The 24,105-nt window shown below is 43.3% G+C and overlaps 2 protein-coding genes across 2 annotated transcripts; one reads left to right on the top strand and one right to left on the bottom strand.

The window, feature by feature from the left end:
* Window positions 1-3,839: 3,839 nt before the first annotated feature.
* LOC136431283 (beta-galactoside alpha-2,6-sialyltransferase 2-like) lies at window positions 3,840-12,741 on the top strand. The gene is made up of 4 exons (XM_066422613.1): window positions 3,840-4,035; window positions 5,085-5,266; window positions 6,158-6,559; window positions 12,478-12,741. The coding sequence occupies exons 1-4, from the start codon at window positions 3,863-3,865 to the stop codon at window positions 12,714-12,716; spliced, it is 996 nt and encodes a 331-aa protein (XP_066278710.1). The 5' UTR covers window positions 3,840-3,862; the 3' UTR covers window positions 12,717-12,741.
* A 6,777-nt stretch (window positions 12,742-19,518) lies between these two features.
* Window positions 19,519-23,817, bottom strand: LOC136431282 (zinc finger protein 112-like). Its single transcript, XM_066422612.1, has 2 exons — window positions 23,713-23,817; window positions 19,519-21,645 (listed from the first exon to the last, which is right to left on the bottom strand). Exons 1-2 carry the CDS (start codon window positions 23,739-23,741, stop codon window positions 19,758-19,760), a joined length of 1,917 nt encoding a protein of 638 aa, XP_066278709.1. The 5' UTR covers window positions 23,742-23,817; the 3' UTR covers window positions 19,519-19,757.
* Between the last annotated feature and the right edge of the window lie 288 nt (window positions 23,818-24,105).

Below are 24,105 nucleotides of genomic sequence, written 5' to 3'. Positions count from 1 at the left end.
AACCAAAATCATGTTAATACGCAACTCATGCGGGCTTGTATATACGTAGGCACAAGTGTGACAGTTGCATCAAATGTCAATTTCATGAAGATTACAACAACAAGAATATTTCTAGTTTTCAAGCCTCATAAAATGCTCTAGCCTGATTTCATCGCGCTCATAGCAGCCGCCCGTAACCGGCCAGCCCCTAGGGAGGGGACATAAAAACCCGGACATCTGAAGTTTGCGTTATACAGACTAAAATGCTCTGTGTGCCTTTAATGATCTCTTCAATAACACCTCAGGACACCCCATCTCACTGGACCCGCGACGCGTTGGCGACCTTGCTGCGTCCTAGAATAGGCAAGATTGACTTTGCGTTAGCCTTGACTTTACAATGGGAATACCATGCCACACCGTACAAGTACATGTATGACTAAAAAGACAACAAGTCCCAAAAAGTCAAAGATTCGTATTTTGTCGATGAAATTCGTTGAGCGCGGTGTCAAATCGCTCGGTCGCAGCGAGGTCGCCAACGTGTCGCGGGTCCAGTGACGTTTGACCTCCTACTAAAATACTTTGGGTGCCTTTAATGATCTTTTCAATAACGCCTCAGGACAAGCGAATAAACAGGTTTGACTTCTTTTGATGCAATTACTTAGTATGTTAGACAATGGACACACTGCATAACGTCCTCAAGCTTGGTTTGACCAAGGACATTATATAGGAGTGTCCTTGGTTTGACCTTACGGGGTGGTGACTCTGTGACGCATCGGAGCGGGCATTCAAGGCAGCTGTTACAGTGGAACCTTCTCATTGGAGACAAGCATAAGAATCACTAAAAACAACACCTTATGAAAGTACTTACCCTAAGTTCAATCTCAAAAATTATTCTGCACCACATAGCCACAAGGGTATACTTGATAACCATGCAAAGAAAACAGGCTGTTATCCAGCTCGAACGACGAGTACAGATCTCGGAAGTAAAGAGGGCCTGCATGCCCTTTTTCTTAAGGCGTAATTCAGCCCTTTTCGTCTTCGTAATCCGATGGCAGGCGCCCACAATCAACGTAATTCGTAATCAGTACATAAGCCGTAACACGTATAATTGGTCGCTTTCTTTCTACGTAAACCGTAACAGTTACCTTTATGCAACGTAAAGTGTAATCCATAAATTGCTAGTTAAGCGTGGGCTGATATCATGTCCGCGTGTCCCTCCATATTATGTCAGACCACATTATGTCAGAGCAAGGACCTTGGTCAGAGGTGACTCACAATAAGCTCCAGAGCGACCAGACAGGTTCTGCTTCATTTCATGCAAGAGTAATACCGCGGCGGATCATCGATAGTATATCTCTAACATTGTCGTCCGATTTGTGCCTCACAGGTGGGAATACATTTACTGTACACATTCTAGATCTTTGAGGAATGTGCTACCATTGCTGCTAACTCACGGAAGACCAGAGTAGTTGTCCACGCTTTCTGATAGGCTTTCTCGCACTGAATGCTCCTTCTGGTTTACGCTCAAGCAAACGGGTGGAAAAATACATATACGTGTCGATGTGGGGTAGGAGTGGTAATTGGTTAGGTAGGTAATGGAGGTAACCAGAATATCAATTACAGTCACTGTTAATTTGTTAATTGCTATATCAATTCGGTTGAACGTTGCCGCACAAAATTAGTGTCTTTTACAACAGCGTCCGTCAGGATACCATGTTGTCATTGGAAGAGCCATGACATTGTGTAATGAGTTAGGGGAACTTTAATGTATGTGATAGCACAGGTCTCTCCATAACGTCACATTATCATTTCTAAATACACGAAAATGAATATTTCTACCATAAAAGGTCTTCATTCATAAGCAAGCTATGGTGTTTATCGGGCGCAAATGTGGCCGCCCATGTCAGATGTGACGTGAAAGGTCGTAGTACATAGTTCAATATAATGGTGCTACGTATCATGAGTTAACAAACAGGTTAGACACCATTTGATACAGAAGTCATTGCGTGTGACCTCACGCTAGTCTAGACTTCGTCATTATCACTCATGCCTTTAAGGGTTAGTGAATATATCTAATCTCCAAGCAGATCTATAGGTTGCATAAAGACCGTATCAAACAGGCAGAAGAAGTAGGTTTCCTTCTTCCAGTTGGATACGGTCTTTGCAATCCATTGGGTCTGGTTGGAGACTAAATATATCTACACAAGGAGGTTAAATGATCTTTATTTAACCTCCTTGATCTGCAGACTCTAGGTCTTGTAGGAATGAATGAATAAGGAATTCGAAGCTGCTTCTGTAAAACAGTTCTCTACCCTATACATTTAGACATCTATTCTAACCTCTCCTAATTTTTTAGGGAGATTGACACAATACTGTTGACATTAACGAGGAAAGTCTGGAGTTATTCCACTGGGGTCATTTTTGGCCCCAGCAAAAATAATGTGCTGTTTTTGAGACATGCCCTCTGTAACTCCTCAACTACGTGTTGTATGACCACCAAATTTTCAAACGATGATGCACATGTAAATTGATATTGCCATAACAAAGCTCGTGTCGTTATGACGTAATATGACGTCAATATGACGTAATTTTATGTGATTCTATCCGCCATCTTGGATTTTGACCGATGACGTCATCAAATCAGCAAAAAAACATTAATTCTAAATCAGGAAAGTTACCATGGATTATATAAGATGATAATAATAAAAGAAAACAAATGTAGTGTACCAACAAAGCCTCTAAACGTCATTGTTTGAACTGAAATTAGCAGATTTTATTAAATTTGCTTGTCACAACCTGTTGCCATGGCAACACGTAAAACGATGAACTTACTTTATTAATTTGAAATCTTTGTTAAGGACATTTTATGAAACGTCACCAAATTTGGTGGCTCTAGCGTAAGCCGTTCAGGAGTTATGCAACATGAAATTTGGCGTCGGCCTTAATTAAAAATCCCCTCCCGGTCTGAATAGAGATAGTTCAAAACGTAGTCCTTCTGATCTTTTTGCATAAATTATGATGAACGGGAATTATCCATACCTAAACATGCCGAAACATTCCTCTTACATTGATGAAGCAATGTATGGATAACGATCAGCGAAAAAAGGGAAAAGGGAGATTTTACTGAACAAAACATGTTGGGGTCATTTTCTACCCCGTTCGGTCATTTTAGTCGCAAAAAAGGGTTCGGGTGCTTGAGGGCTAACAGCACGTAAGCCTAAAAGCCCTACCCGTAAGCTTGCTGTTAAGGGAGGATACATTTGACAAAAGACCTTGTCTTTTCCTGAGTGTAGAAACACACTCCGTCTGGTTTCCGTAGCCTGGTCACCAGTCGGCTTAGGGGTGTTTTACCCGGCCCAGTCTGATATATTGATCCGTTTCTGTCAGCCTGTCTTCTTAGCTGTCACCGTAAGAGAGTAGTCTGCATGCCAGACCCCCAATCTCTAGCATATATATCGTGTGGGCCCCAATGTTAGAGATTGGGGGTATGGTATCCAGGCTATAAGAGAGCGGCCTAATCAAAAGCCCGTGAACCCACCCCCGAGCGGGCTATTAATCTGTGTGGGCGGACAGGCACCACCCCCAGCACTGTAGATATACTGAGGAGCTCCCGATGGTTAGTCTCCAAGCAGACCCAACGGTTGCAAAGACCGTATCCAACTGGCAGAAGAAGTTTTTTTTGCATACAAGCTTTCTCTGCCAGTTGGATACGGTCTTCTAGCAACAATTAGATCTGCTTGGAGATTACCCGATGGTATGGTTTCTAGGCTTGTTGCTCCGATACGTCGGCGACGCGTGCATGTCTGTATACAAATCGGTTACATTACATGTTCCTAACTTTTATTTCTCATCTTCAGGTGATCAAGTTGTTCAGAAGAACGCCATGACATTGGAAGGGATGTTCTGTCTCGTTACCGTATTTGCCCTCCTCGTCCTCGTATATGTAAATACATACGGGTTGTCTTCTTTTTACTCCTCTAAATATACAAGCACGCTCCGGGCAACACCGAGGCCTTCCTTTTCTACGATCACGAAGAGGACGACTGCCCGGAAAAAGTATGTCCCAAACATTTCATTGAATTCTAATGAAAACGAGTTCGAGCTATTGCTTGTTTGTTTTTATTTTTATTTTTATTTTTATTTTTATTTTTATTTTTATTTTTATTTTTATTTTTATTTTTATTTTTATTTTTATTTTTATTTTTATTTTTATTTTTATTTTTATTTTTATTTTTATTTTTATTTTTATTTTTAAATTTTATTTTTATTTATTTTTATTTTGTTTGTCTTTTGTTCATTTTCATTTTCATTTTCTAGATTGTTTAGCAGTCAATTCTCGCTTGAGTCGTCTGTATTGATCAGATTCAGTCAGATTCAATTCTATTTCACATGACTTTGCATGTGACATTTCATAGAAATATGCACATAAAGTGCATCATCATTTGCAAGAAGCTCATGATTGGTAAAGTTCACTCATTAAAATCATTAACTATGACATTACGGCTTTAAAATTCACTTATTAAAACATTAACTATAACATCATCAACTTATTGATGATACTATAGATGAGTCATGAATGAATGTGAAAGAAAAAATCGCCGCGTAAAAATGATAGTACCCTTTGTTTGAAATCAATGCAGTCGAAGCCATGTGTATATTTGTCAGCCGCCGGATACGCTTTTACTACTAAGCTAGCAAAGTAAGTAAACTAAGATATTGAAGGTATTGAATTAGTGATCATAAGAATGTCCTGAAGGAGAGGCACAACTGTAAATGCATTTAAAGAAGACGCGAAACGAATCTTTTCTATCATTCATATAAAAATTCGATCTTTTCTGATACCATAAATGCAAGTTTTAAACCAATTTTCCGAAAATAAGTTGCTAAAACTGCCACCTAAAAATGTGTGTTCTTAGAAATCTGGTGCGACAGTCGTAGGTGGACAAAAAGTTTCGCGGTGGTTTTAAGTTCGCGCTGAAAGGTAACCGCGAAAACCGCGAACATAAAACCACCGCGAATATTTCTGCATTTACAGTATCTATTCACCGCCTTCACCCTTCTCCTCGTCCTCACCTATGTAAACACATACGGGCCATTTTTATCAGCTCTACTAGCTTACTCAAGAAGACACCATGTTTTTCTACGATCACGAAGAGGGAAATCGCCAGGGATCCCTTGAAGAAGTATTTCCTAGACCAGAGCCTGGAGCAGTTGTATCACTTCAACTCATGCGCAGTGGTCAGCAGCAGTCACGCTCTGAAGCAACATCAGTATGGAGCAGAGATAGGTGAGCTGGTAACGTAAGCCCCCCCCCCCCCTCTCACTGGACCCGCGGCACGCTGGCGGCGTCGCTGCGGCCCATCGATTTGACAAAGCACTCAACGAATTTCATCGACAAAAAACGAATCTTTTCAATTTTTTTTGTGTTTTGTTGTCTTTTTGGTCATATATTTGTACGTTTTGAATGATATTCCCATTATAAAGTCAAGGGTTACACAAATCCAGTTTAGGACGCAGTGGCTCAGTGAGAGGGGGGCTGTACAACACGGCACTTGTCTGTGTAAAAAAATTAAAACCCGGCACATGGCTACCATGTTGATTTTAACAAAGTTTGAAGTTGATCGCCTATGCACTTTAAGAGTGCCAGTGCTTAGCAAGCGCCTTTTAAATATCAGATTTTTTTTCTTCCAAAATGACATCTCACAGAGTCGACAGCCCTTGGGTGACTTTCTTCGCCATAATTTACTTCGATAACTGCAGAAATCGTTTCATACACACAAAAGGTCAGCTTTTTCAAAAGCACTTGTTTTACGTACGTTCAAAGTTTAACAAAAATCTTTATTGACACAACAAAAGTACAGCGTTGATAAAGGTTAGACATCCAAGTATTAAGATACGCAAAAAATAGTTACTCAAGCAACTCGATAAAATTTTGAAACAGTCAGTTTGTGACTGTTTCAAAATTTTATCTAGTTGCTTGAGTAACTATTTTTGAAAAGTACAGCGACTTTCGTAAGTTCTTCTACAAATATACAAGCAAACAAACAATGGGATACAAAAGAATTAACCTACGTACAAGCAAGGAGGTTTAAAATCAAACCTCCTTGGTACAAGTATATGAATAAATCAAGATGTCGAGTTATCTAACATGACCCTGATGTCCTGTGCCATCCCACAGACAAGCACGACTGCGTTCTGCGCTTTGGCTGCGCGCCGACTAAAACCTTTGAGCGACACGTGGGCAGCCGCACCGACATCCGACTCATCAACACGAGGGTACCCCATATCTTTTGCAAACAAGAGTTCTGGAACGACAGCATCCAAATGTTCAACCAAGAGGTGGTTGTAGTCCGGCACAACAACGCTTATCGTATCATAGGGGAAAAGGTCAACACCGCCCACGACCGTTACGACAGTTTGCCGAAGTACATCGACTACATCAACACTCACAGTGACAGGCAACTCTTCATTCAAGGTCAAGCGTTTGGACCGATGGTAATAAGAGACCTCCAGGAATTCTGCCGTAAACACACAAAGTGTACATGGAGCAACAATAATGGGGCGAGTACAGGTGTATTTGGTATGTATATGTACGTGCAGATCTATCGGTGGCAAGGCAGTATCCAAGCAGGTCTATCGGTGGCAATGCAGTATCGAAGCAGATCTATCGGTGGCAAGGCAGTATCCAAGCAGATCTATCGGTGGCAAGGCAGTATCCAAGCAGATCTATCGGTGGCAAGGCAGTATCCAAGCAGGTCTATCGGTGGCAATGCAGTATCGAAGCAGATCTATCGGTGGCAAGGCAGTATCCAAGCAGATCTATCGGTGGCAAGGCTGTATCCAAGCAGATCTATCGGTGGCAAGGCAGTATCCAAGCAGATCTATCGGTGGCAAGGCAGTATCCAAGCAGGTCTATCGGTGGCAATGCAGTATCGAAGCAGATCTATCGGTGGCAAGGCAGTACCCAAGCAGATCTATCGGTGGCAAGGCAGTATCCAAGCAGATCTATCGGTGGCAAGGCAGTATCCAAGCAGGTCTATCGGTGGCAATGCAGTATCGAAGCAGATCTATCGGTGGCAAGGCAGTATCCAAGCAGATCTATCGGTGGCAAGGCAGTACCCAAGCAGATCGGCTATCGGTGGCAAGGCAGTATCCAAGCAGATCTATCGGTGGCAAGGCAGTACCCTTGCAGATCTATCGGTGGCAAGGCAGTACCCAAGCAGATCTATCGGTGGCAAGGCAGTACCCAAGCAGATCTATCGGTGGCAAGGCAGTATCCAAGCAGATCTATCGGTGACAAGGCAGTATCTAAGCAAATCTATCGGTGACAAGGCAGTATCTAAGCAGATCTATCGGTGGCAAGGCAGTATCCAAACAGATCTATCGGCGGCAAGGCAGTATCCAAGCAGATCCATCGGTGACAAGGCAGTATCTAAGCAAATCTATCGGTGGCAAGGCAGTATCCAAGCAGATCTATCGGCGGCAAGGCAGTATCCAAGCAGATCTATCGGTGGCAAGGTAGTACCTAAGCAGATCAATCGGTGGCAAGGCAGTATCCAAGCAGATCTATCGGTGGCAATGCAGTATCCAAGCAGATCTATCGGTGGCAAGGTAGTATCCAAGCAGATCAATCGGTGGCATGACAGTATCCAAGCGGATCTATCGGTAGCAAGGCAGTACCCAAGCAGATCTATCGTGGCAAGGTAGTATCCAAGCAGATCAATCGGTGCCATGGCAGTATCCAAGCAGATCTATCGGTGACAAGGCAGTACCCTTGCAGATCTATCGGTGGCAAGGCAGTACCCAAGCAGATCTATCGGTGGCAAGGCAGTATCCAAGCAGATCTATCGGTGGCAAGGCAGTATCCAAGCAGATCTATCGGTGGCAAGGCAGTATCCAAGCAGATCTATCGGTGGCAAGGCAGTATCCAAGCAGATCTATCGGTGGCAAGGCAGTATCTAAGCATATATATAGGTGGCAAGGCAGTATCCAAGCAGATCTATCGGTGGCAAGGCAGTATCCAAGCAGGTCTATCGGTGGCAAGGCAGTACCCAAGCAGATCTATCGGTGGCAAGGCAGTACCAAAGCAGGTCTATTGGTGGCAAGGCAGTATCCAAACAGATCTATCGGTGGCAAGGCAGTACCAAAGCAGGTCTATTGGTGGCAAGGCAGTATCCAAACAGATCTATCGGTCGCAAGGCAGTATCCAAGCAGATCTATCGGTGGCAAGGCAGTATCTTAGCAGATCTATCGGTGGCAAGGCAGTACCAAAGCAGGTCTATTGGTGGCAAGGCAGTATCCAAACAGATCTATCGGTCGCAAGGCAGTATCCAAGCAGATCTATCGGTGGCAAGGCAGTATCCAAGCAGATCTATCGGTGACAAGGCAGTATCTAAGCAAATCTATCGGTGACAAGGCAGTATCTAAGCAGATCTATCGGTGGCAAGGCAGTATCCAAACAGATCTATCGGCGGCAAGGCAGTATCCAAGCAGATCCATCGGTGACAAGGCAGTATCTAAGCAAATCTATCGGTGGCAAGGCAGTATCCAAGCAGATCTATCGGCGGCAAGGCAGTATCCAAGCAGATCTATCGGTGGCAAGGTAGTACCTAAGCAGATCAATCGGTGGCAAGGCAGTATCCAAGCAGATCTATCGGTGGCAATGCAGTATCCAAGCAGATCTACCGGTGGCATGACAGTATCCAAGCGGATCTATCGGTAGCAAGGCAGTACCCAAGCAGATCTATCGTGGCAAGGCAGTATCCAAGCAGATCTATCGGTGGCAAGGCAGTATCCAAGCAGATCTATCGGTGGCAAGGCAGTATCCAAGCAGATCTATCGGTGGCAAGGCAGTATCCAAGCAGATCTATCGGTGGCAAGGCAGTATCTAAGCATATATATAGGTGGCAAGGCAGTATCCAAGCAGATCTATCGGTGGCAAGGCAGTATCCAAGCAGGTCTATCGGTGGCAAGGCAGTACCCAAGCAGATCTATCGGTGGCAAGGCAGTACCAAAGCAGGTCTATTGGTGGCAAGGCAGTATCCAAACAGATCTATCGGTGGCAAGGCAGTACCAAAGCAGGTCTATTGGTGGCAAGGCAGTATCCAAACAGATCTATCGGTCGCAAGGCAGTATCCAAGCAGATCTATCGGTGGCAAGGCAGTATCTTAGCAGATCTATCGGTGGCAAGGCAGTACCAAAGCAGGTCTATTGGTGGCAAGGCAGTATCCAAACAGATCTATCGGTCGCAAGGCAGTATCCAAGCAGATCTATCGGTGGCAAGGCAGTATCCAAGCAGATCTATCGGTGACAAGGCAGTATCTAAGCAAATCTATCGGTGACAAGGCAGTATCTAAGCAGATCTATCGGTGGCAAGGCAGTATCCAAACAGATCTATCGGCGGCAAGGCAGTATCCAAGCAGATCCATCGGTGACAAGGCAGTATCTAAGCAAATCTATCGGTGGCAAGGCAGTATCCAAGCAGATCTATCGGCGGCAAGGCAGTATCCAAGCAGATCTATCGGTGGCAAGGTAGTACCTAAGCAGATCAATCGGTGGCAAGGCAGTATCCAAGCAGATCTATCGGTGGCAATGCAGTATCCAAGCAGATCTATCGGTGGCATGACAGTATCCAAGCGGATCTATCGGTAGCAAGGCAGTACCCAAGCAGATCTATCGTGGCAAGGTAGTATCCAAGCAGATCAATCGGTGCCATGGCAGTATCCAAGCAGATCTATCGGTGGCAAGGCAGTACCCTTGCAGATCTATCGGTGGCAAGGCAGTACCCAAGCAGATCTATCGGTGGCAAGGCAGTATCCAAGCAGATCTATCGGTGGCAAGGCAGTATCCAAGCAGATCTATCGGTGGCAAGGCAGTATCCAAGCAGATCTATCGGTGGCAAGGCAGTATCCAAGCAGATCTATCGGTGGCAAGGCAGTATCTAAGCATATATATCGGTGGCAAGGCAGTATCCAAGCAGATCTATCGGTGGCAAGGCAGTATCCAAGCAGGTCTATCGGTGGCAAGGCAGTACCCAAGCAGATCTATCGGTGGCAAGGCAGTACCAAAGCAGGTCTATTGGTGGCAAGGCAGTATCCAAACAGATCTATCGGTGGCAAGGCAGTACCAAAGCAGGTCTATTGGTGGCAAGGCAGTATCCAAACAGATCTATCGGTCGCAAGGCAGTATCCAAGCAGATCTATCGGTGGCAAGGCAGTATCGAAGCAGATCTATCGGTGGCAAGGCAGTACCAAAGCAGGTCTATTGGTGGCAAGGCAGTATCCAAACAGATCTATCGGTCGCAAGGCAGTATCCAAGCAGATCTATCGGTGGCAAGGCAGTATCTTAGCAGATCTATCGGTGGCAATGCAGTATCCAAGTAGATCTATCGGTGGCAAGGCAGTATCCAAGCAGATCTATCGGTGGCAAGGCAGTACCCAAGCAGATCTATCGGTGGCAAGGCAGTACCCAAGCAGATCGGCTATCGGTGGCAAGGCAGTATCCAAGCAGATCTATCGGTGGCAAGGCAGTATCCAAGCAGATCTATCGGTGGCAAGGCAGTATCCAGGCAAGCTGATCTATCGGTGGCAAGGCAGTATCCAAGCAGATCTATCGGTGGCAATGCAGTATCCAAGAAGATCTATCGGTGGCAAGGCAGTATCCAAGCAGATCTATCGGTGGCAAGGCAGTATCCAAGCAGATCTAACGGTGTCAATGCAGTATCCAATTGGCCAAGCAGATCTATCGGTGGCAAGGCAGTATCCAATTGGCCAAGCAGATCTATCGGTGGCAAGGCAGTATCCAAGCAGATCTATCGGTGGCAAGGCAGTATCCAATTGGCCAAGCAGATCTATCGGTGGCAAGGCAGTATCCAATTGGCCAAGCAGGTCTATCAGTGGCAAGGCAGTATCCAAGCAGCTATCGGTGGCAAGGCAGTATCCAAGCAGCTATCGGTGGCAATGCAGTATCCAAGCAGCTATCGGTGGCAAGGCAGTCCCCAAGCTTAAGCAGATCTATCGATGGCAAGGCAGTATCCAAGCAGATCTATCGGTGGCAAGGCAGTATCAAAAGGGCCAACTAGTATTGGCTTTTATTGGATACTCAGGTTGGCCCTTTTGATACATCCTTGCTACCGATACATCTGCTTTTGACCAATTTTGGATATTGATGAAACTTCCGTGCTTGCAATCCAACATTGCAAGACGATGAGTAAAGAAACACGCTCCCTCTTCTTTTACTCCCTTTGTAGCTTTCTCAAGGTATGTAGATTAGAATATATACAACTGCAAAAATGATATACAGAAACATAGAAAAAATCTTAGAATTTTTGCTTAGTTTAACAACCATATTTCATGATCATGTTTGGTGCATCATTGTTGAATCATGAACGGCTATCATATTGTATCATCTTTTGTTTAAATTTTCTTAAATGTTTGTTTCCTAGGAAGTTAACATCTATTGTAAAGACTTGCTTTTTAATTGACGCTCATAATATAGTCATATACCATGCATGTTTGCATCTTCATATGCGGAAATACGATGCTCTGCAGAGCTTTGCACTCTTTGTGCTCCTTAATAATTATATTCCCCTCCACAGGAGGGAATAAACTGTTTTTGCTTGCCTGTTCTTCTTCTTCTTTCTTCTGCCAAAAAACAGAAAGTTATATGTACCTTATGTTACATGGTACGGATGTTATATCTGAGATGTAGGTACCTTTATAAAAGGTTAATAAACCTGACAATAAATTAAGCTAATGAGTACCTCATTTGCATAATTTATACATAAACTTGTATTTCCTTTACCGTAAAAGCTGCTGATATCATATTTGAGATGTAGGTACCTTTAGGAATGGTGAATACATCTGGACATGAAGAATGCTAATGAGGACCTCATTTGCATAATTTATGCATAGAATTGTATTTACCTTACCGTAAAAGCTGTGGATGTCATATTTGAGGTATAGGTACCTTTAGGAAAGGTGAGAATACCTGGCAATTAATTATGCTAATGAGGACCTCATTCGCTTAATTCATGCATATACTTGTATTTCCCTTACCGTAAAAGCTACGGATGTCATATTTGAGATGTAGGTACCTTTAGGAAAAGTGAATACACCTATCCATAAATTATGCTAATGAGGACCTCATTTGTATACTGTATGCAGAAGCATGCATAATCTATGCAAAAACGTGTATTTACCTTACGGTAAATGCTATGGATGCCATATTTAAGATGTTGGTATTTTTAGCAAAGGTGAATACACCTTGACATATATTATGGTAATGAGAACCTGATTTGCATAATTCATGCAAAAACCTGTATTCCCCTTACGGTACATGCTACGGATGTCATACTTGACATGTAGGTTTGTTTGTTTGTTTGTTGGTACCTTTTGGAAGGTTAAATAGACCTGGACTTAACTTGTCTAAGGTTAAATAAAGGTGGAGAAAATAATTTTGACCAATGAAAGTACTAACATTTAGTATCATCCTCCCCAGGTGTGTTGATGATGGTTCACCTGTGTAACTGGGTGTATGTGTACGAGATAGCGCCGTCAGACAAGGGCCTGCTGGAGAAGTACCGGTATTACTATAACGAAACAGATCTCCTCGGTCTCAAGGCACATGCGCATCCGTACACGGCCGAGCACCTCTACCTGACGGACCTGTCCCTGACTTCCCGGGAGGACGTCCGGAAAACGGGAGTGCTGCTGTTTCGCGGGGCGGAGCAGTGTTAAGGTACTCTCCAAGCAGAGGAGTGGGTCCGGCAGGTTCTGACGTGTTTTAGGCGTTTTTGTCGGGCTTTCTACTTTTTTTTTTGTCTAGCCAACCCACACTACCATAGCCCCGCCCACCTCCGTCACATCTCAGAAATGCAAAGTGTGGGTTGGCTAGACAAAAAAAAAACATGACAAAGTAGAAAGCCCGACAAAAACCGCCTAAAAACACGTCAAAACCTGCTCTGCTTGGAGAGTATGTTAAGGTACTATTGAAGGATGGCTGAGGACTTTTGGGATGTTATTGAAAAAACCCTTTCTTAAGCTTTATAAACCTTCCTCAACCTTAATTTTTTTTCAGGTAGTACCTTATAGCAAAGTGATTATTTATGCAAATTAGTATGATGTCATGATTACGTCAACAAGATTTACAAGGCCGCGCCCATTTTTAGAAAAAAGGCTCTCCTTGGCTTATGGTATGAGTACACAGTATTTCGCCGCGACCCCCGGAGTCTGTGACGTAGCGGTAAGAAAATAGTGCGCCCTAAACCTTGAACCGTGTGTAAAAACGTTATCGTGAATGGCAGCGAGGCACAAACTTTACTGTATGGTAGTATAATAAGTGGGCTTTTAGATCGTAGGAATGAGATTGTGAAGTTTTCCCATTCGGCGTATAAATGCGCGTGACCTTTGCAGCTGCCTGCCGAGGTGAGTCGGCTTCACTTCCGCATGACCCCGCATGACCCCATATCAAAGTGGCCGTCAAATTGTTAAAAAACCATAACTTTTTTTGCTTTTCAGTTATTTTGTAGATCGTACCCTCGACTTCAACATATTTGTTTGTCGTGATTTTGTAGGGTACCCTACTATGATTTTATCCACGTCGATGTGGGTCACTTTGTGGTCCTTAACTATAGAAACCCCCATAGGCCGAAAACTGTGTTCTGCTACCTTGAACCACATCGGGAATTGGCCATTTATGGGCCAACGACGTTGTATAACGCCGAATTTGCATGATATATCAACCATTGGCGTTGATTTGCTTAGAATGCACCAGTTGTTTTCACCGTCAAACCGCCGTTTCCATGGCAACGGCCACTATAAGCGCCTCCCTATGCTTAACTATGGGACTTGTCGTGGAAGTGCCATTGGCCCGAGACGCGTCTCCCCCCCCCCCTTTTTCTGGCGCAACTAAACCTAAACCCAACTCTAAATGACTCTGAACGTTAGCATATGAACCGATGAACCCTTTTCAGAACAAAAAGTTAACCAGAATAGTAGATTTGACCAGATAACGAGACCACTAAACTGCCCCTCAGATAGGCCATGTACGGGGCCTACACCTATGCAGGGCGCCAAAGTGCAAAGTTGGCGATATCTCAACAACAATTAGGACTTGTGAGCTAAAATTTGGTACAAATCTCCAGCTTGACTTGTTTTATGGACTGAATGAAAAAAAAGTCAAGTTCAAGTTCGCTTGAACCACATCGGGAATTGGCCATTTATGGGCCAACGACGTTGTATAACGCCGAATTTGCATGATATATCAACCATTGGCGTTGATTTGCTTAGAATGCACCAGTTGTTTTCACCGTCAAACCGCCGTTTCCATGGCAACGGCCACTATAAGCGCCTCCCTATGCTTAACTATGGGACTTGTCGTGGAAGTGCCATTGGCCCGAGACGCGTCTCCCCCCCCCCCTTTTTCTGGCGCAACTAAACCTAAACCCAACTCTAAATGACTCTGAACGTTAGCATATGAACCGATGAACCCTTTTCAGAACAAAAAGTTAACCAGAATAGTAGATTTGACCAGATAACGAGACCACTAAACTGCCCCTCAGATAGGCCATGTACGGGGCCTACACCTATGCAGGGCGCCAAAGTGCAAAGTTGGCGATATCTCAACAACAATTAGGACTTGTGAGCTAAAATTTGGTACAAATCTCCAGCTTGACTTGTTTTATGGACTGAATGAAAAAAAAGTCAAGTTCAAGTTCGCTTAAGGTATGAGTACACAGTATTTCGCCGCGACCCCCGGAGTCTGTGACGTAGCGGTAAGAAAATAGTGCGCCCTAAACCTTGAACCGTGTGTAAAAACGTTATCGTGAATGGCAGCGAGGCACAAACTTTACTGTATGGTAGTATAATAAGTGGGCTTTTAGATCGTAGGAATGAGATTGTGAAGTTTTCCCATTCGGCGTATAAATGCGCGTGACCTTTGCAGCTGCCTGCCGAGGTGAGTCGGCTTCACTTCCGCATGACCCCGCATGACCCCATATCAAAGTGGCCGTCAAATTGTTAAAAAACCATAACTTTTTTTGCTTTTCAGTTATTTTGTAGATCGTACCCTCGACTTCAACATATTTGTTTGTCGTGATTTTGTAGGGTACCCTACTATGATTTTATCCACGTCGATGTGGGTCACTTTGTGGTCCTTAACTATAGAAACCCCCATAGGCCGAAAACTGTGTTCTGCTACCTTATACTTCGATGTTCATCAATATAACTTTGCAGGAATGTAGATGATAGTAATACATTAAGAAACTAGAGTTCCACGAACACATTATCTTCGCCAAATAATCAAGGCTTATTGTGGAGAGTGATTAATATTTACATGCTTATCACTCCCTGCAAACTTGATCATACACCATACCGTTTGAAAGTTATGATGGGGGGGGGGGGGATGAGTCCAGTCTAGATAGGGAAATAAAAATCATTTGGTGGTACAGGACTAGCATATGTGTATAGTGTGCTGATATATGTTATAACTGGTCATCAAAAAAATTGAAAGTTATAATTAGATGGTACAGTCAATATATATGAATGGAATAAATCTTTATTCCATATCATACGCATTTTGCAAGACATAGTACATGTTACTTTTCCATACGGTGCTAGGTAATACCTAGCAGTGTACTCTCTGAGCAGAGGAGTTGGTCCGGCTGGTTATTCACATGTTTTTAGGTGTTTTGTAAGGCTTTCTATTTGGTTCCCTTTCCGTTATGTCTCCAACCGTGTGTTTGACAAAAATGCAGAAACTGAACACTTTAAAAAAAAACCGGACCCATACATCTGTTTGAATTGTAGTGAGACTGCCCCATTTGTTTATTTATGTACACCATCTGTTTATTTACACTTCTAGGCAAGGTCTTCTGCTGGCCTGTTTCGGGAACACTGTCACACGCCCCATTATTGAATGTAATGGATTTACAATTATCCTTACTAATTATGCAAATTAGCTCCTGTTTTCTATAATTAGACATCGATTGTGTAAAGCACCATCTGAGCTCTCCACATACAAAACTTCACGACAATCTCTTCACCCCTTCTCAAGTAATACGTGTCCGAATTTCAAAACAAAAACACCCACTGCAGTTCTTAACAAGCCGCTAGGGGACCCAAACTTACAGAACTTACTTCTTGTGGCATGAACTATCTACCACACAAATATCATGACCATAGCACTTTCAGAAAATATGCCACTAAATTTTGAAGCTCCGCTGCAGTACCGTAGGTACTCGCTAGAAGGCCTATTATCAAACTTGACCTTCCTTTCCGCAAAGCCTACCCATCCACTAAATATCATACAGATCCATCAACAGCTTCTTGAGTTATGTTGTCCACAAGAATTACACATCCACACAAAGCCCGCTGCAGTACCGACGGAAAATGCCAGGAGAACCATTTTTGAACTTGATCTCTGTTTCCACAACATCCACACACCTGCAAAAAATCATAAAGATCCATCAACGTTTCCGCCACTTTTTTCGCCTACATACAAACGCACAAAAATTAAAAGTCCGCTGCAGTACTGTTCAAAAACGCAAGGTAAACCATTTTTGAACTTGACCTTCCTTTGCACAACCACTACACACCTACCAAAAATCATAAAGATTCATCAAAGGTTTCTTGAGTTATGCTCTTGACATACATACAGACCCACCAAACAGCTGGCTCAACCGAAAACATAATCTACCCCGAGTACTATAGTACTCGGCGAAGATAATTATGCGTGTCAATGAGTATATTTTGAAATGACGATTTTTGGCGAATTTTTTTGGAAATTGTTTTGAAAAATTCGCCAAAAATCGTCATTTCAAAATATACTCGTTGACACGTATAATTCTTAATGTATGACTATCATATACATTCCTGCAAAGTTATATCAATAAACATCGAAGTACAAGCCAAGGAGAGCCTTTTTTCTAAAAATGGGCGTGGCCTTGTAAATCTTGATGATGTAATCATGACGTCATACTAATTTGCATAAATTATCAACTTGCTATTAGGTACTATCTAAAAAAAATTAAGGTTGAGGAAGGTTTATAAAGCTTAAGAAAGTTTTTTTTTTCAATAACATCCCAAAAATCCTCAGCCGCCCTTCAATAGTACCTTAAAGGAAACATAAGCAACATTAGGGCCCGAAAATGTTGAAAGTCTATTTATTTAGTCATTTCCATACATGACTAGTTCAAACAGCATGTATAGCGACGTCCATTATGCAAAAATACGCGCGCTTTCGTTGTGATGTGAGAACTCACTGAAAATCGTCGTCAGGGTTTGAAGTATGAAGTTATTACGCAAATGTGCTAAAAAGTGTTAGTAAATGTCACTACCATAAAGATTTTAGCTTTATCTTAATTGAATTTTTGGGCACTTGATATTGCTTTGGTTGCCTTTAATGACAGTGATTGTATTTTCGTAGGCCCGATGAGCCTCAAAGGCACAGGGGGAACTAAGGTGCTAAGGTAAGATAAGGTAAACAGGCCCCAGAGGTGGCTGAAAGAGTAAAAAATGGCCAAATAGACAGATGTCAGAGGTGGCAAACTGTGCTCCCCGGCCGGCTTTCAAAGTCTCCTCTGGCATGGTCTATGCTGGCCACTTTTTAGTAATTCCAGCCACCCCCAGTAGAGGCTTTTTGGATGTTTGAGACAGCAATAGATTTTCAGATGCATGCCTACCATCCTGCTGTCCGGTATCTACTAGTATACATGCAATGACATGGCAGCTTTACGTACAGTACATTTCGTCTGTGGCTGAATATCAGTCTCTATCCGGCCCCACCCTGATTAAATCAGGACCCCTATCGCTCTCCACGTTAGCTCGCTCGCGTAGGGGCCCTGATCTTCAGCGCCGGCAGACATGGTCCTGGCGACGTCACCACCAAAACAGCTTCAACCAATCAGACGGTTTGCTAAACCTCATCTGAAGCAAAAGCGCAGAGGACGATGGGAAGCCATCAACCAATCGGGTTACGTCTCACATCGTTACTTTAGGTCAGAACAAATTAAACGGCAAATAAGGATAGCTCATTAATTATTCATGAGAAACTGTCAGTTACGGCGCCAGAACCATGTCTACCGGCGGTGAAGATCAGGGCCCCTACGCGAGCGAGCTAACGTGTAGCGATAGGGTCCTGATTTAATGAGGGTGTTAGGCCCCAGACGCAGCTAGAAATCGGCCAAATAGACAGATAACATGCTAGAGGAGTAAGCTGGACATTGCGCATGTGGCAAACTGAAATCAATGTCCGGCTAACTCTGGAATCATGCCATCGCATGTTATCTGTCTATTTGGCCAATTTCTGCATGCTCTTTCCAGCCGCCTCTGAAGTCTGGTAAGGGCTAGCAAAATAAAAGCCATTGTAACTTTTTGTCCCACGTTTTGCATGATACTAATAAGTGGCTGTGTGATTTAAGTAGAAACGGAAACGTAGCTTTTTTGTGGATTAAGCTCTGAGAGATCAAACTTCAGCCAGGCACAGTCAGTGACTGAGTCAAAGGAACATTGATTTGGCAACAAAATGGGGTAATGTTAATAGTACATGTATTTTGTACACAATCAATGAAACAGGAACTGCATTTATTTAATAGTTATACGTGTACAAATATCTGCTTGCTCTGAACACTATCTATGATGCACTTATTATACATTCATAAAACATCAACAGCTAGTTTTGTGATTTGCTACATTGTTGAACTAATTAAAGGGTTTGAATGTAAAGACTCTCATATAAAGCTTGGCAGTGTCAAGCATCGTTTAGTGTTTTAAAATGTGGATGTACATGAGACTATATTTAATGTACTTCTCAGACCACGCTGATTTAATTTCTTGGTTAACGGATTTTTAAAATTTATTTTAGCACGAGGACATATACATCATTAAAACAGAAAGCTGGGGTGAAAACTTGCACCTGATCAGGTTCACTCCCTGAAACTGTGTGCACCAAAGTACAAACTTTCCTCTGAGATTCTGTTTTCATGTTGATTTTCCAATCTAGCATTTAAAAAAAAAATTCTGTTAACCAAGAAACTAAATTGGTGTGGCCTTAGCGCCTCACTTATGCAATCTGGTTTGAAATCATGTACTAGTAGTTCAGGGCTCGTAATAATTCTTTTTCGAATTCTGCAATATATGATTCATAATACCAAGCATATGTTCTACTAGTTTGCAAAGTTTTTTTCTGCAACGTTGAAAAAATTTTTCCTTAAGCAAGTGGGTATATTTTGAGCCGTCTTTCACCCCAACCAATTGAATCACGTGAATCGCATTTAAACTCAGATTCGTATCAGCCATTTCCCGACAAATCGCTTTCTAACTTGCGTTAATGACTAAATCTGACCAAACAAACTCAGTGAGATGGTGGAAGGTGTCAGCTTCCAAAAGACGTTTTCAGATTGACAAATTTGGCACTTTGGAAGTAATTGCATCCGCCCGCGATTTAACGTTTAGAGAAAAGTAGCAGAAACTAGAAGATAAAACGCGGGCGGATTCAATCACTTCCAAAGTGCCAAATTTGTCAATCTGAATACGTCTTTTGGAGGCTGACACCTTTCACCATCTCTCTGTCGAGTTTGTTTGGTCAGATGTAGTCGTTAACGCAAGTTAGAAAGCGATTTGTCGGGAAATGGCTGATACGAATCTGAGTTTCAATGCGATTCACGTGATTCGATTGGTCGGGTTGTCTTTACAATACTAACGTTACAGTCTTTACATTCTTGCCATGAACACACAGTGCACTACATGAATAATACAGGACATGTAGGCTGTCAGGGCTCTTTACTCCTGCCAGGACTTGTAAATGAACCCGCGCCTTTTGTTGTACGCTACCAGATGGCCGTCGGGGACAATGCCGACCGTTGGAACCTTTTTGGTGTTTGCCGTTGTATAATGCTGGTAGTGCTTCACCACCTTGTGGGTCTCCGTGCCGTGTTTCGTCTGAAAACGCTCCCCGCACACCTCGCACCGGAACGGGTACATCTTGGCGAAGCCCGACAGAGCTTCCTTCCGCGTATCTGCCAGCTGGTCCACGCTTTCCGCCTTCAGTTTTTTCATCTCGCGCATGTGGATTCCGACGTGGCAGTTCAAGTGGTGCTGCGTGAGGAACGTGGCCTTACAGACGTCGCAGGCGTGCAAACGCCGATCAGACTTGGACTCGGAGGCGGCCGCACTCTCAACCTCCGAGCGTTTGACCCCAACTGACTGGCTAGGTCCCACTACGAGAGGCTTGTCCCTACCTTTGGTCCTCGTGGCTTGCTCTGTGTTTTGCTCACCCAGCCCCTGCTGTTTGTAAAGGTGCATCAGTTCGTGGCTTCTGGCCTCTTCCTCGGACATGATCTGTACTCTACAGGTCGCACAGTGGCGGAACTTGTGTATCGTTCTGAGATGACCAGATAAATCCCTCCTTGTTTTAAAATTTAAGCTACAGAAGTGACAGCGATAGTCACCCGCATCGTGCGGATTCCACATATGAGCCAGTGCTTTCTCCATCCAATCACTACTTCTCATTGTATTATCATCATCATCATCTTCTTCCAGGGGACTGCTGGTGACCATCGAGACTTTCTCTGTCTTTGCTGTGGTGTTATTCTGATTATTGTGCTTGAGCCCCCGGTGGGTTCCAAGGCTGTGCACCGACTGGAAATATTCCCCACACAGGTTACAATGGAAGGGGTACATCTTGCCGTAGGCTGACAGAGCTTCCTTCTGTGCTTCCGACAGTTGGTCCAAACTTTCCACCTTCAGTTTCTTCATCTCACGCAAGTGAACTCGCCTGTGGTACTTCAAACTATGCTGGGTGAGGAACCAAGCCTTGCATATGTCACACCTACAGAAGTCTTCTGACATCTGAGCCAATGACATCTCCACCCCATCACTATCGTCATTCCTCACTTGACTTGCTTCACCTTCTTCTCTCTTGCTCTCAGAGGACGAAGGATTTTCCTCGAGTGGAAGTATTTCCATCACTTGTAAACTGCCTAGAGAAACTTCTTTGACTGTGCATCCCTGTGTTGTGCGAAATGTGGTAGAGGTAGAGCTTGAGCTATTCTTGCTCATCATGATCACTGTGTTCTTCTCTGCATGCCAAACAAACTCAGGACTGTTGCCTGAGCCGGACATGTCAGGTATGTTTGCACCTGCCACAGTAGCTTCTTGAGAAGTGTTGGTATCCCCCTGTAGTTGTAGTGGCTCTTGTCCTAAAGGTGTGACCTGTGAACTCTTTGGGGTGGGGTCACATGTCTCTTGTTTGATAGGAGTGACCTGTGAACCCTGTGTGACCTGTGAACCCTGTGGGGTGTGGTCATGCGTCTCTTGTTTGAAAGTGGTGGCCTGTGAACTCTGTGGGATGGGGTCACATACCACTTGTTTGATGACCTGTGAAGCGTGAAGAATGGGGTCACATGCCTCCTGTTTGATAGTTGTGACCTGTGAACCCTGTGGGATGGGGTCACATGCCTCCTGTTTGACAGTGGTGACCTGTGAACCCTGTGGGATGTGTTCACATGGCTCTTGTTTGATAGATATGCCTCTCCTTCTTGTGCTGGTATCAGATGATCCTTCACTGATGGATGTGACCTCACCACTGACCTCTGAACTGTCTAAGGTAGGGTCGTAAGGTTCTTGTTTGATGTTGGTGAGAACATCCTTATCAGCACAGCCCAACTTCCTGTGAAACATAATCATGAAAGTTTACAGTTGTTCATTTATTGTCTAAAAATGCATAACAGACATGAGATGGTGTTAGAGCTGGCTACTCTCACCTCTTAAATAGAAGTACCCACTAGAATAGAAGTACCCCCCAGACAAATCTTCAAAATCTAATATAAGTACCCCCTAAGATAAAGGTACTCCTCTGAATTTTTCAAAATTGACAGTCAAGGTAAACTGTATCCATACAACTGTCCGAGGGGAATAAGATACTAGTAATAAGCAGGTAGGTTGTATCAAGGTTGTATCAAGGAGGTTAGACTAAGAAGGAGAGAGAGCTTGAAATCACTGCCTTACAACTCCTTGGTTGTATCTACGTATTCAGTAATGCCTGACGACCATACTAGTATATCAATATAGCAGCAGCTACAATAGGAAGTTACAACTTTGACATGGCACACTGTTTCTTTTAACCCTTAAAGGACGGGATAAAATTTTCACGTGCATACAGGAATCGTAACTAAAATTTTCGGGCTTCAGGTGCCCCCACCTAGGAATTATTTCGGGGCTGTAAAGTGCTTAATATTAATGCTAGATAGGTAAAACTATACATTTCTGGAAAGCTGAGAACCTGTAGGATATGAAAATAACAAGAAAAAGACTGTATCTGGTTTGTAAGTAATGATACTGCACAAAAAAGACAGAAAAAAGTTCTTCGTTAAGTATCAAAAAATATTTGAAATGTATATGACATCACCCAAAAAGTCTAGAATCACTTTGAAAGTCACAGAAAACTATTCTAAACTGCCTTGCTATTCTTCCTGAAGCAATAGAAACATCAAACAGTGTATGTAAGTAACTGTTAACTGTTTTATTCTTGCTAGCAAAGATAGTACCTAAAGCCTTGGCCACTTGTAAAATGATGGGCTTCATCAGTGTTCCTCTACTGTTTGTCCAGGAAAATTTCCCCAAAATGATTTGGAGGGAAGCCAGAACAGGCTTTGCAATCGCAAACCTGTAAATACATGTCAAAACATACCCCCCTCCCCATTGACGAAGTAAACAAACATGAAGCAGAAATTTGGCTGGATCAAAAAGTTGACAAACAATTTCAGACAATCATGACCCTCACTCAATTACAATAAACCCCCATCCACTCGGTTTTTTCATGGCAAAGAAAGAAAACAAAGGTTTGTAGCACTGTTACCTAGCATAGGGCCGGCTCAGAGCCTTCAAAATGCCGAAGTTTTTATCAAATTACCGTCTCTTCTGATGCTAGAAACATCGCCAATCCCTTCCTCAGTTGTGCCAACATTCCTTCTGGGTTCTTCATTGGACTTGGACATCGAAAATTTGTGATTTTGAGCTAAAAAAACACGGCAAAAACTTCCCAAACACACTTGGGATCTTCCGTCAGATTTGGGCTTCCCCTGACGCATGCTAATGAGGCTGTATCCGACCTTTGCCGAGGGTCACCGGAGAATACCGAAACCCAAGCCATTTGAGCCATCCCTGGTGGCCGATCGGGTGGAAGGCCCCAAGTCACCCCTGATGGCTGATCGGGCTTTAAGGGTTAACAGAAGGTAACAGAAGCCAATTTTTAAAAGATACAAAAAGGAAGTATGCACTGGGCTGTTAAAAAACTGCATAGGGGTCGTGAAAGAGGCTGGATTGGAAGGGGGTAGGGTCCAAGCATCTGGACTACTAAGGAACTAGCTAGGGAGGGTTGAGCAATTTTTGACCTTTAACTAGGGGGGTTGGACCAATTTCTGGATTGGAACTAGGGTAGGGACAAGACCTGATTTTGCAACTCTTTCACCCCCACCCCCTTCTCCGCCCATAATTAAAATATGGGGAAGGATGTGTGAGGTGATTTCCAACACAACAATCACAGACTATCCTAATGTATATTGCAAGCAGTAGTATAATGTCACAAATCATTTTGTTCATACCAATAAAACTTGTCTATTCGTGATCGTCGTTGATGAAGCAAGAGACCACCTTCTGATACTGCGGTGCGAGACCAAATAATTTATCACAAAGAAAAGGTGTATTTTTTCAACCAGTAAAAAATGGAAAATCCTACCTCGGTATACTAGGCTTTCGTCTGGACATTGAGATCAGCTCTCGTTGACAAAATGGTTGCCATAACAGCCAAACAGACACGATTTCTTGCAGCCGTTGTGATAACTGTTGGTGGCAAACGGTAGATGACCCCGACTTGTTTGGGGTCAGCACAACATCCAAACGATAATTTGTACATGATATAGCTAAGATTATGAACATTTTAATAGCGATAACGAATATAAAAAAAACACATAACTATAATAAAATGAACACAATGACTATTTGTCTCTTGAACTACTGGGCCAGGCATTATTTTGCGATTTCTTGGCGTTCTGTTGCAGATGAAAGGTCAAAGGTGAACTCCCGCGAATATGGTTTTCCAAGGCTCCCTGGGTTTTCATGTTTTGCCGCG

Source organism: Branchiostoma lanceolatum, chromosome 3 (assembly GCF_035083965.1).
Source record: "Branchiostoma lanceolatum isolate klBraLanc5 chromosome 3, klBraLanc5.hap2, whole genome shotgun sequence".
Lineage (NCBI taxonomy): Eukaryota > Metazoa > Chordata > Leptocardii > Amphioxiformes > Branchiostomatidae > Branchiostoma > Branchiostoma lanceolatum.
Note: the sequence above shows the minus strand (reverse complement) of the source record. Positions and strands in the feature narration are given on the sequence as shown.

Coding starts and splice junctions, on each gene's coding strand:
- LOC136431282 (XM_066422612.1), bottom strand. CDS start 23,741: ATGTCCAGACGAAAGCCTAGTATACCGAG. Junction 21,646..23,712: donor CGAAAGCCTAGTATACCGAG/GTAGGATTTTCC, acceptor TATGTTTCACAG/GAAGTTGGGCTGTGCTGATA.
- LOC136431283 (XM_066422613.1), top strand. CDS start 3,863: ATGACATTGGAAGGGATGTTCTGTCTCGTTACCGTATTTGCCCTCCTC. Junction 5,267..6,157: donor TCAGTATGGAGCAGAGATAG/GTGAGCTGGTAA, acceptor GCCATCCCACAG/ACAAGCACGACTGCGTTCTG. Junction 6,560..12,477: donor GGCGAGTACAGGTGTATTTG/GTATGTATATGT, acceptor CATCCTCCCCAG/GTGTGTTGATGATGGTTCAC.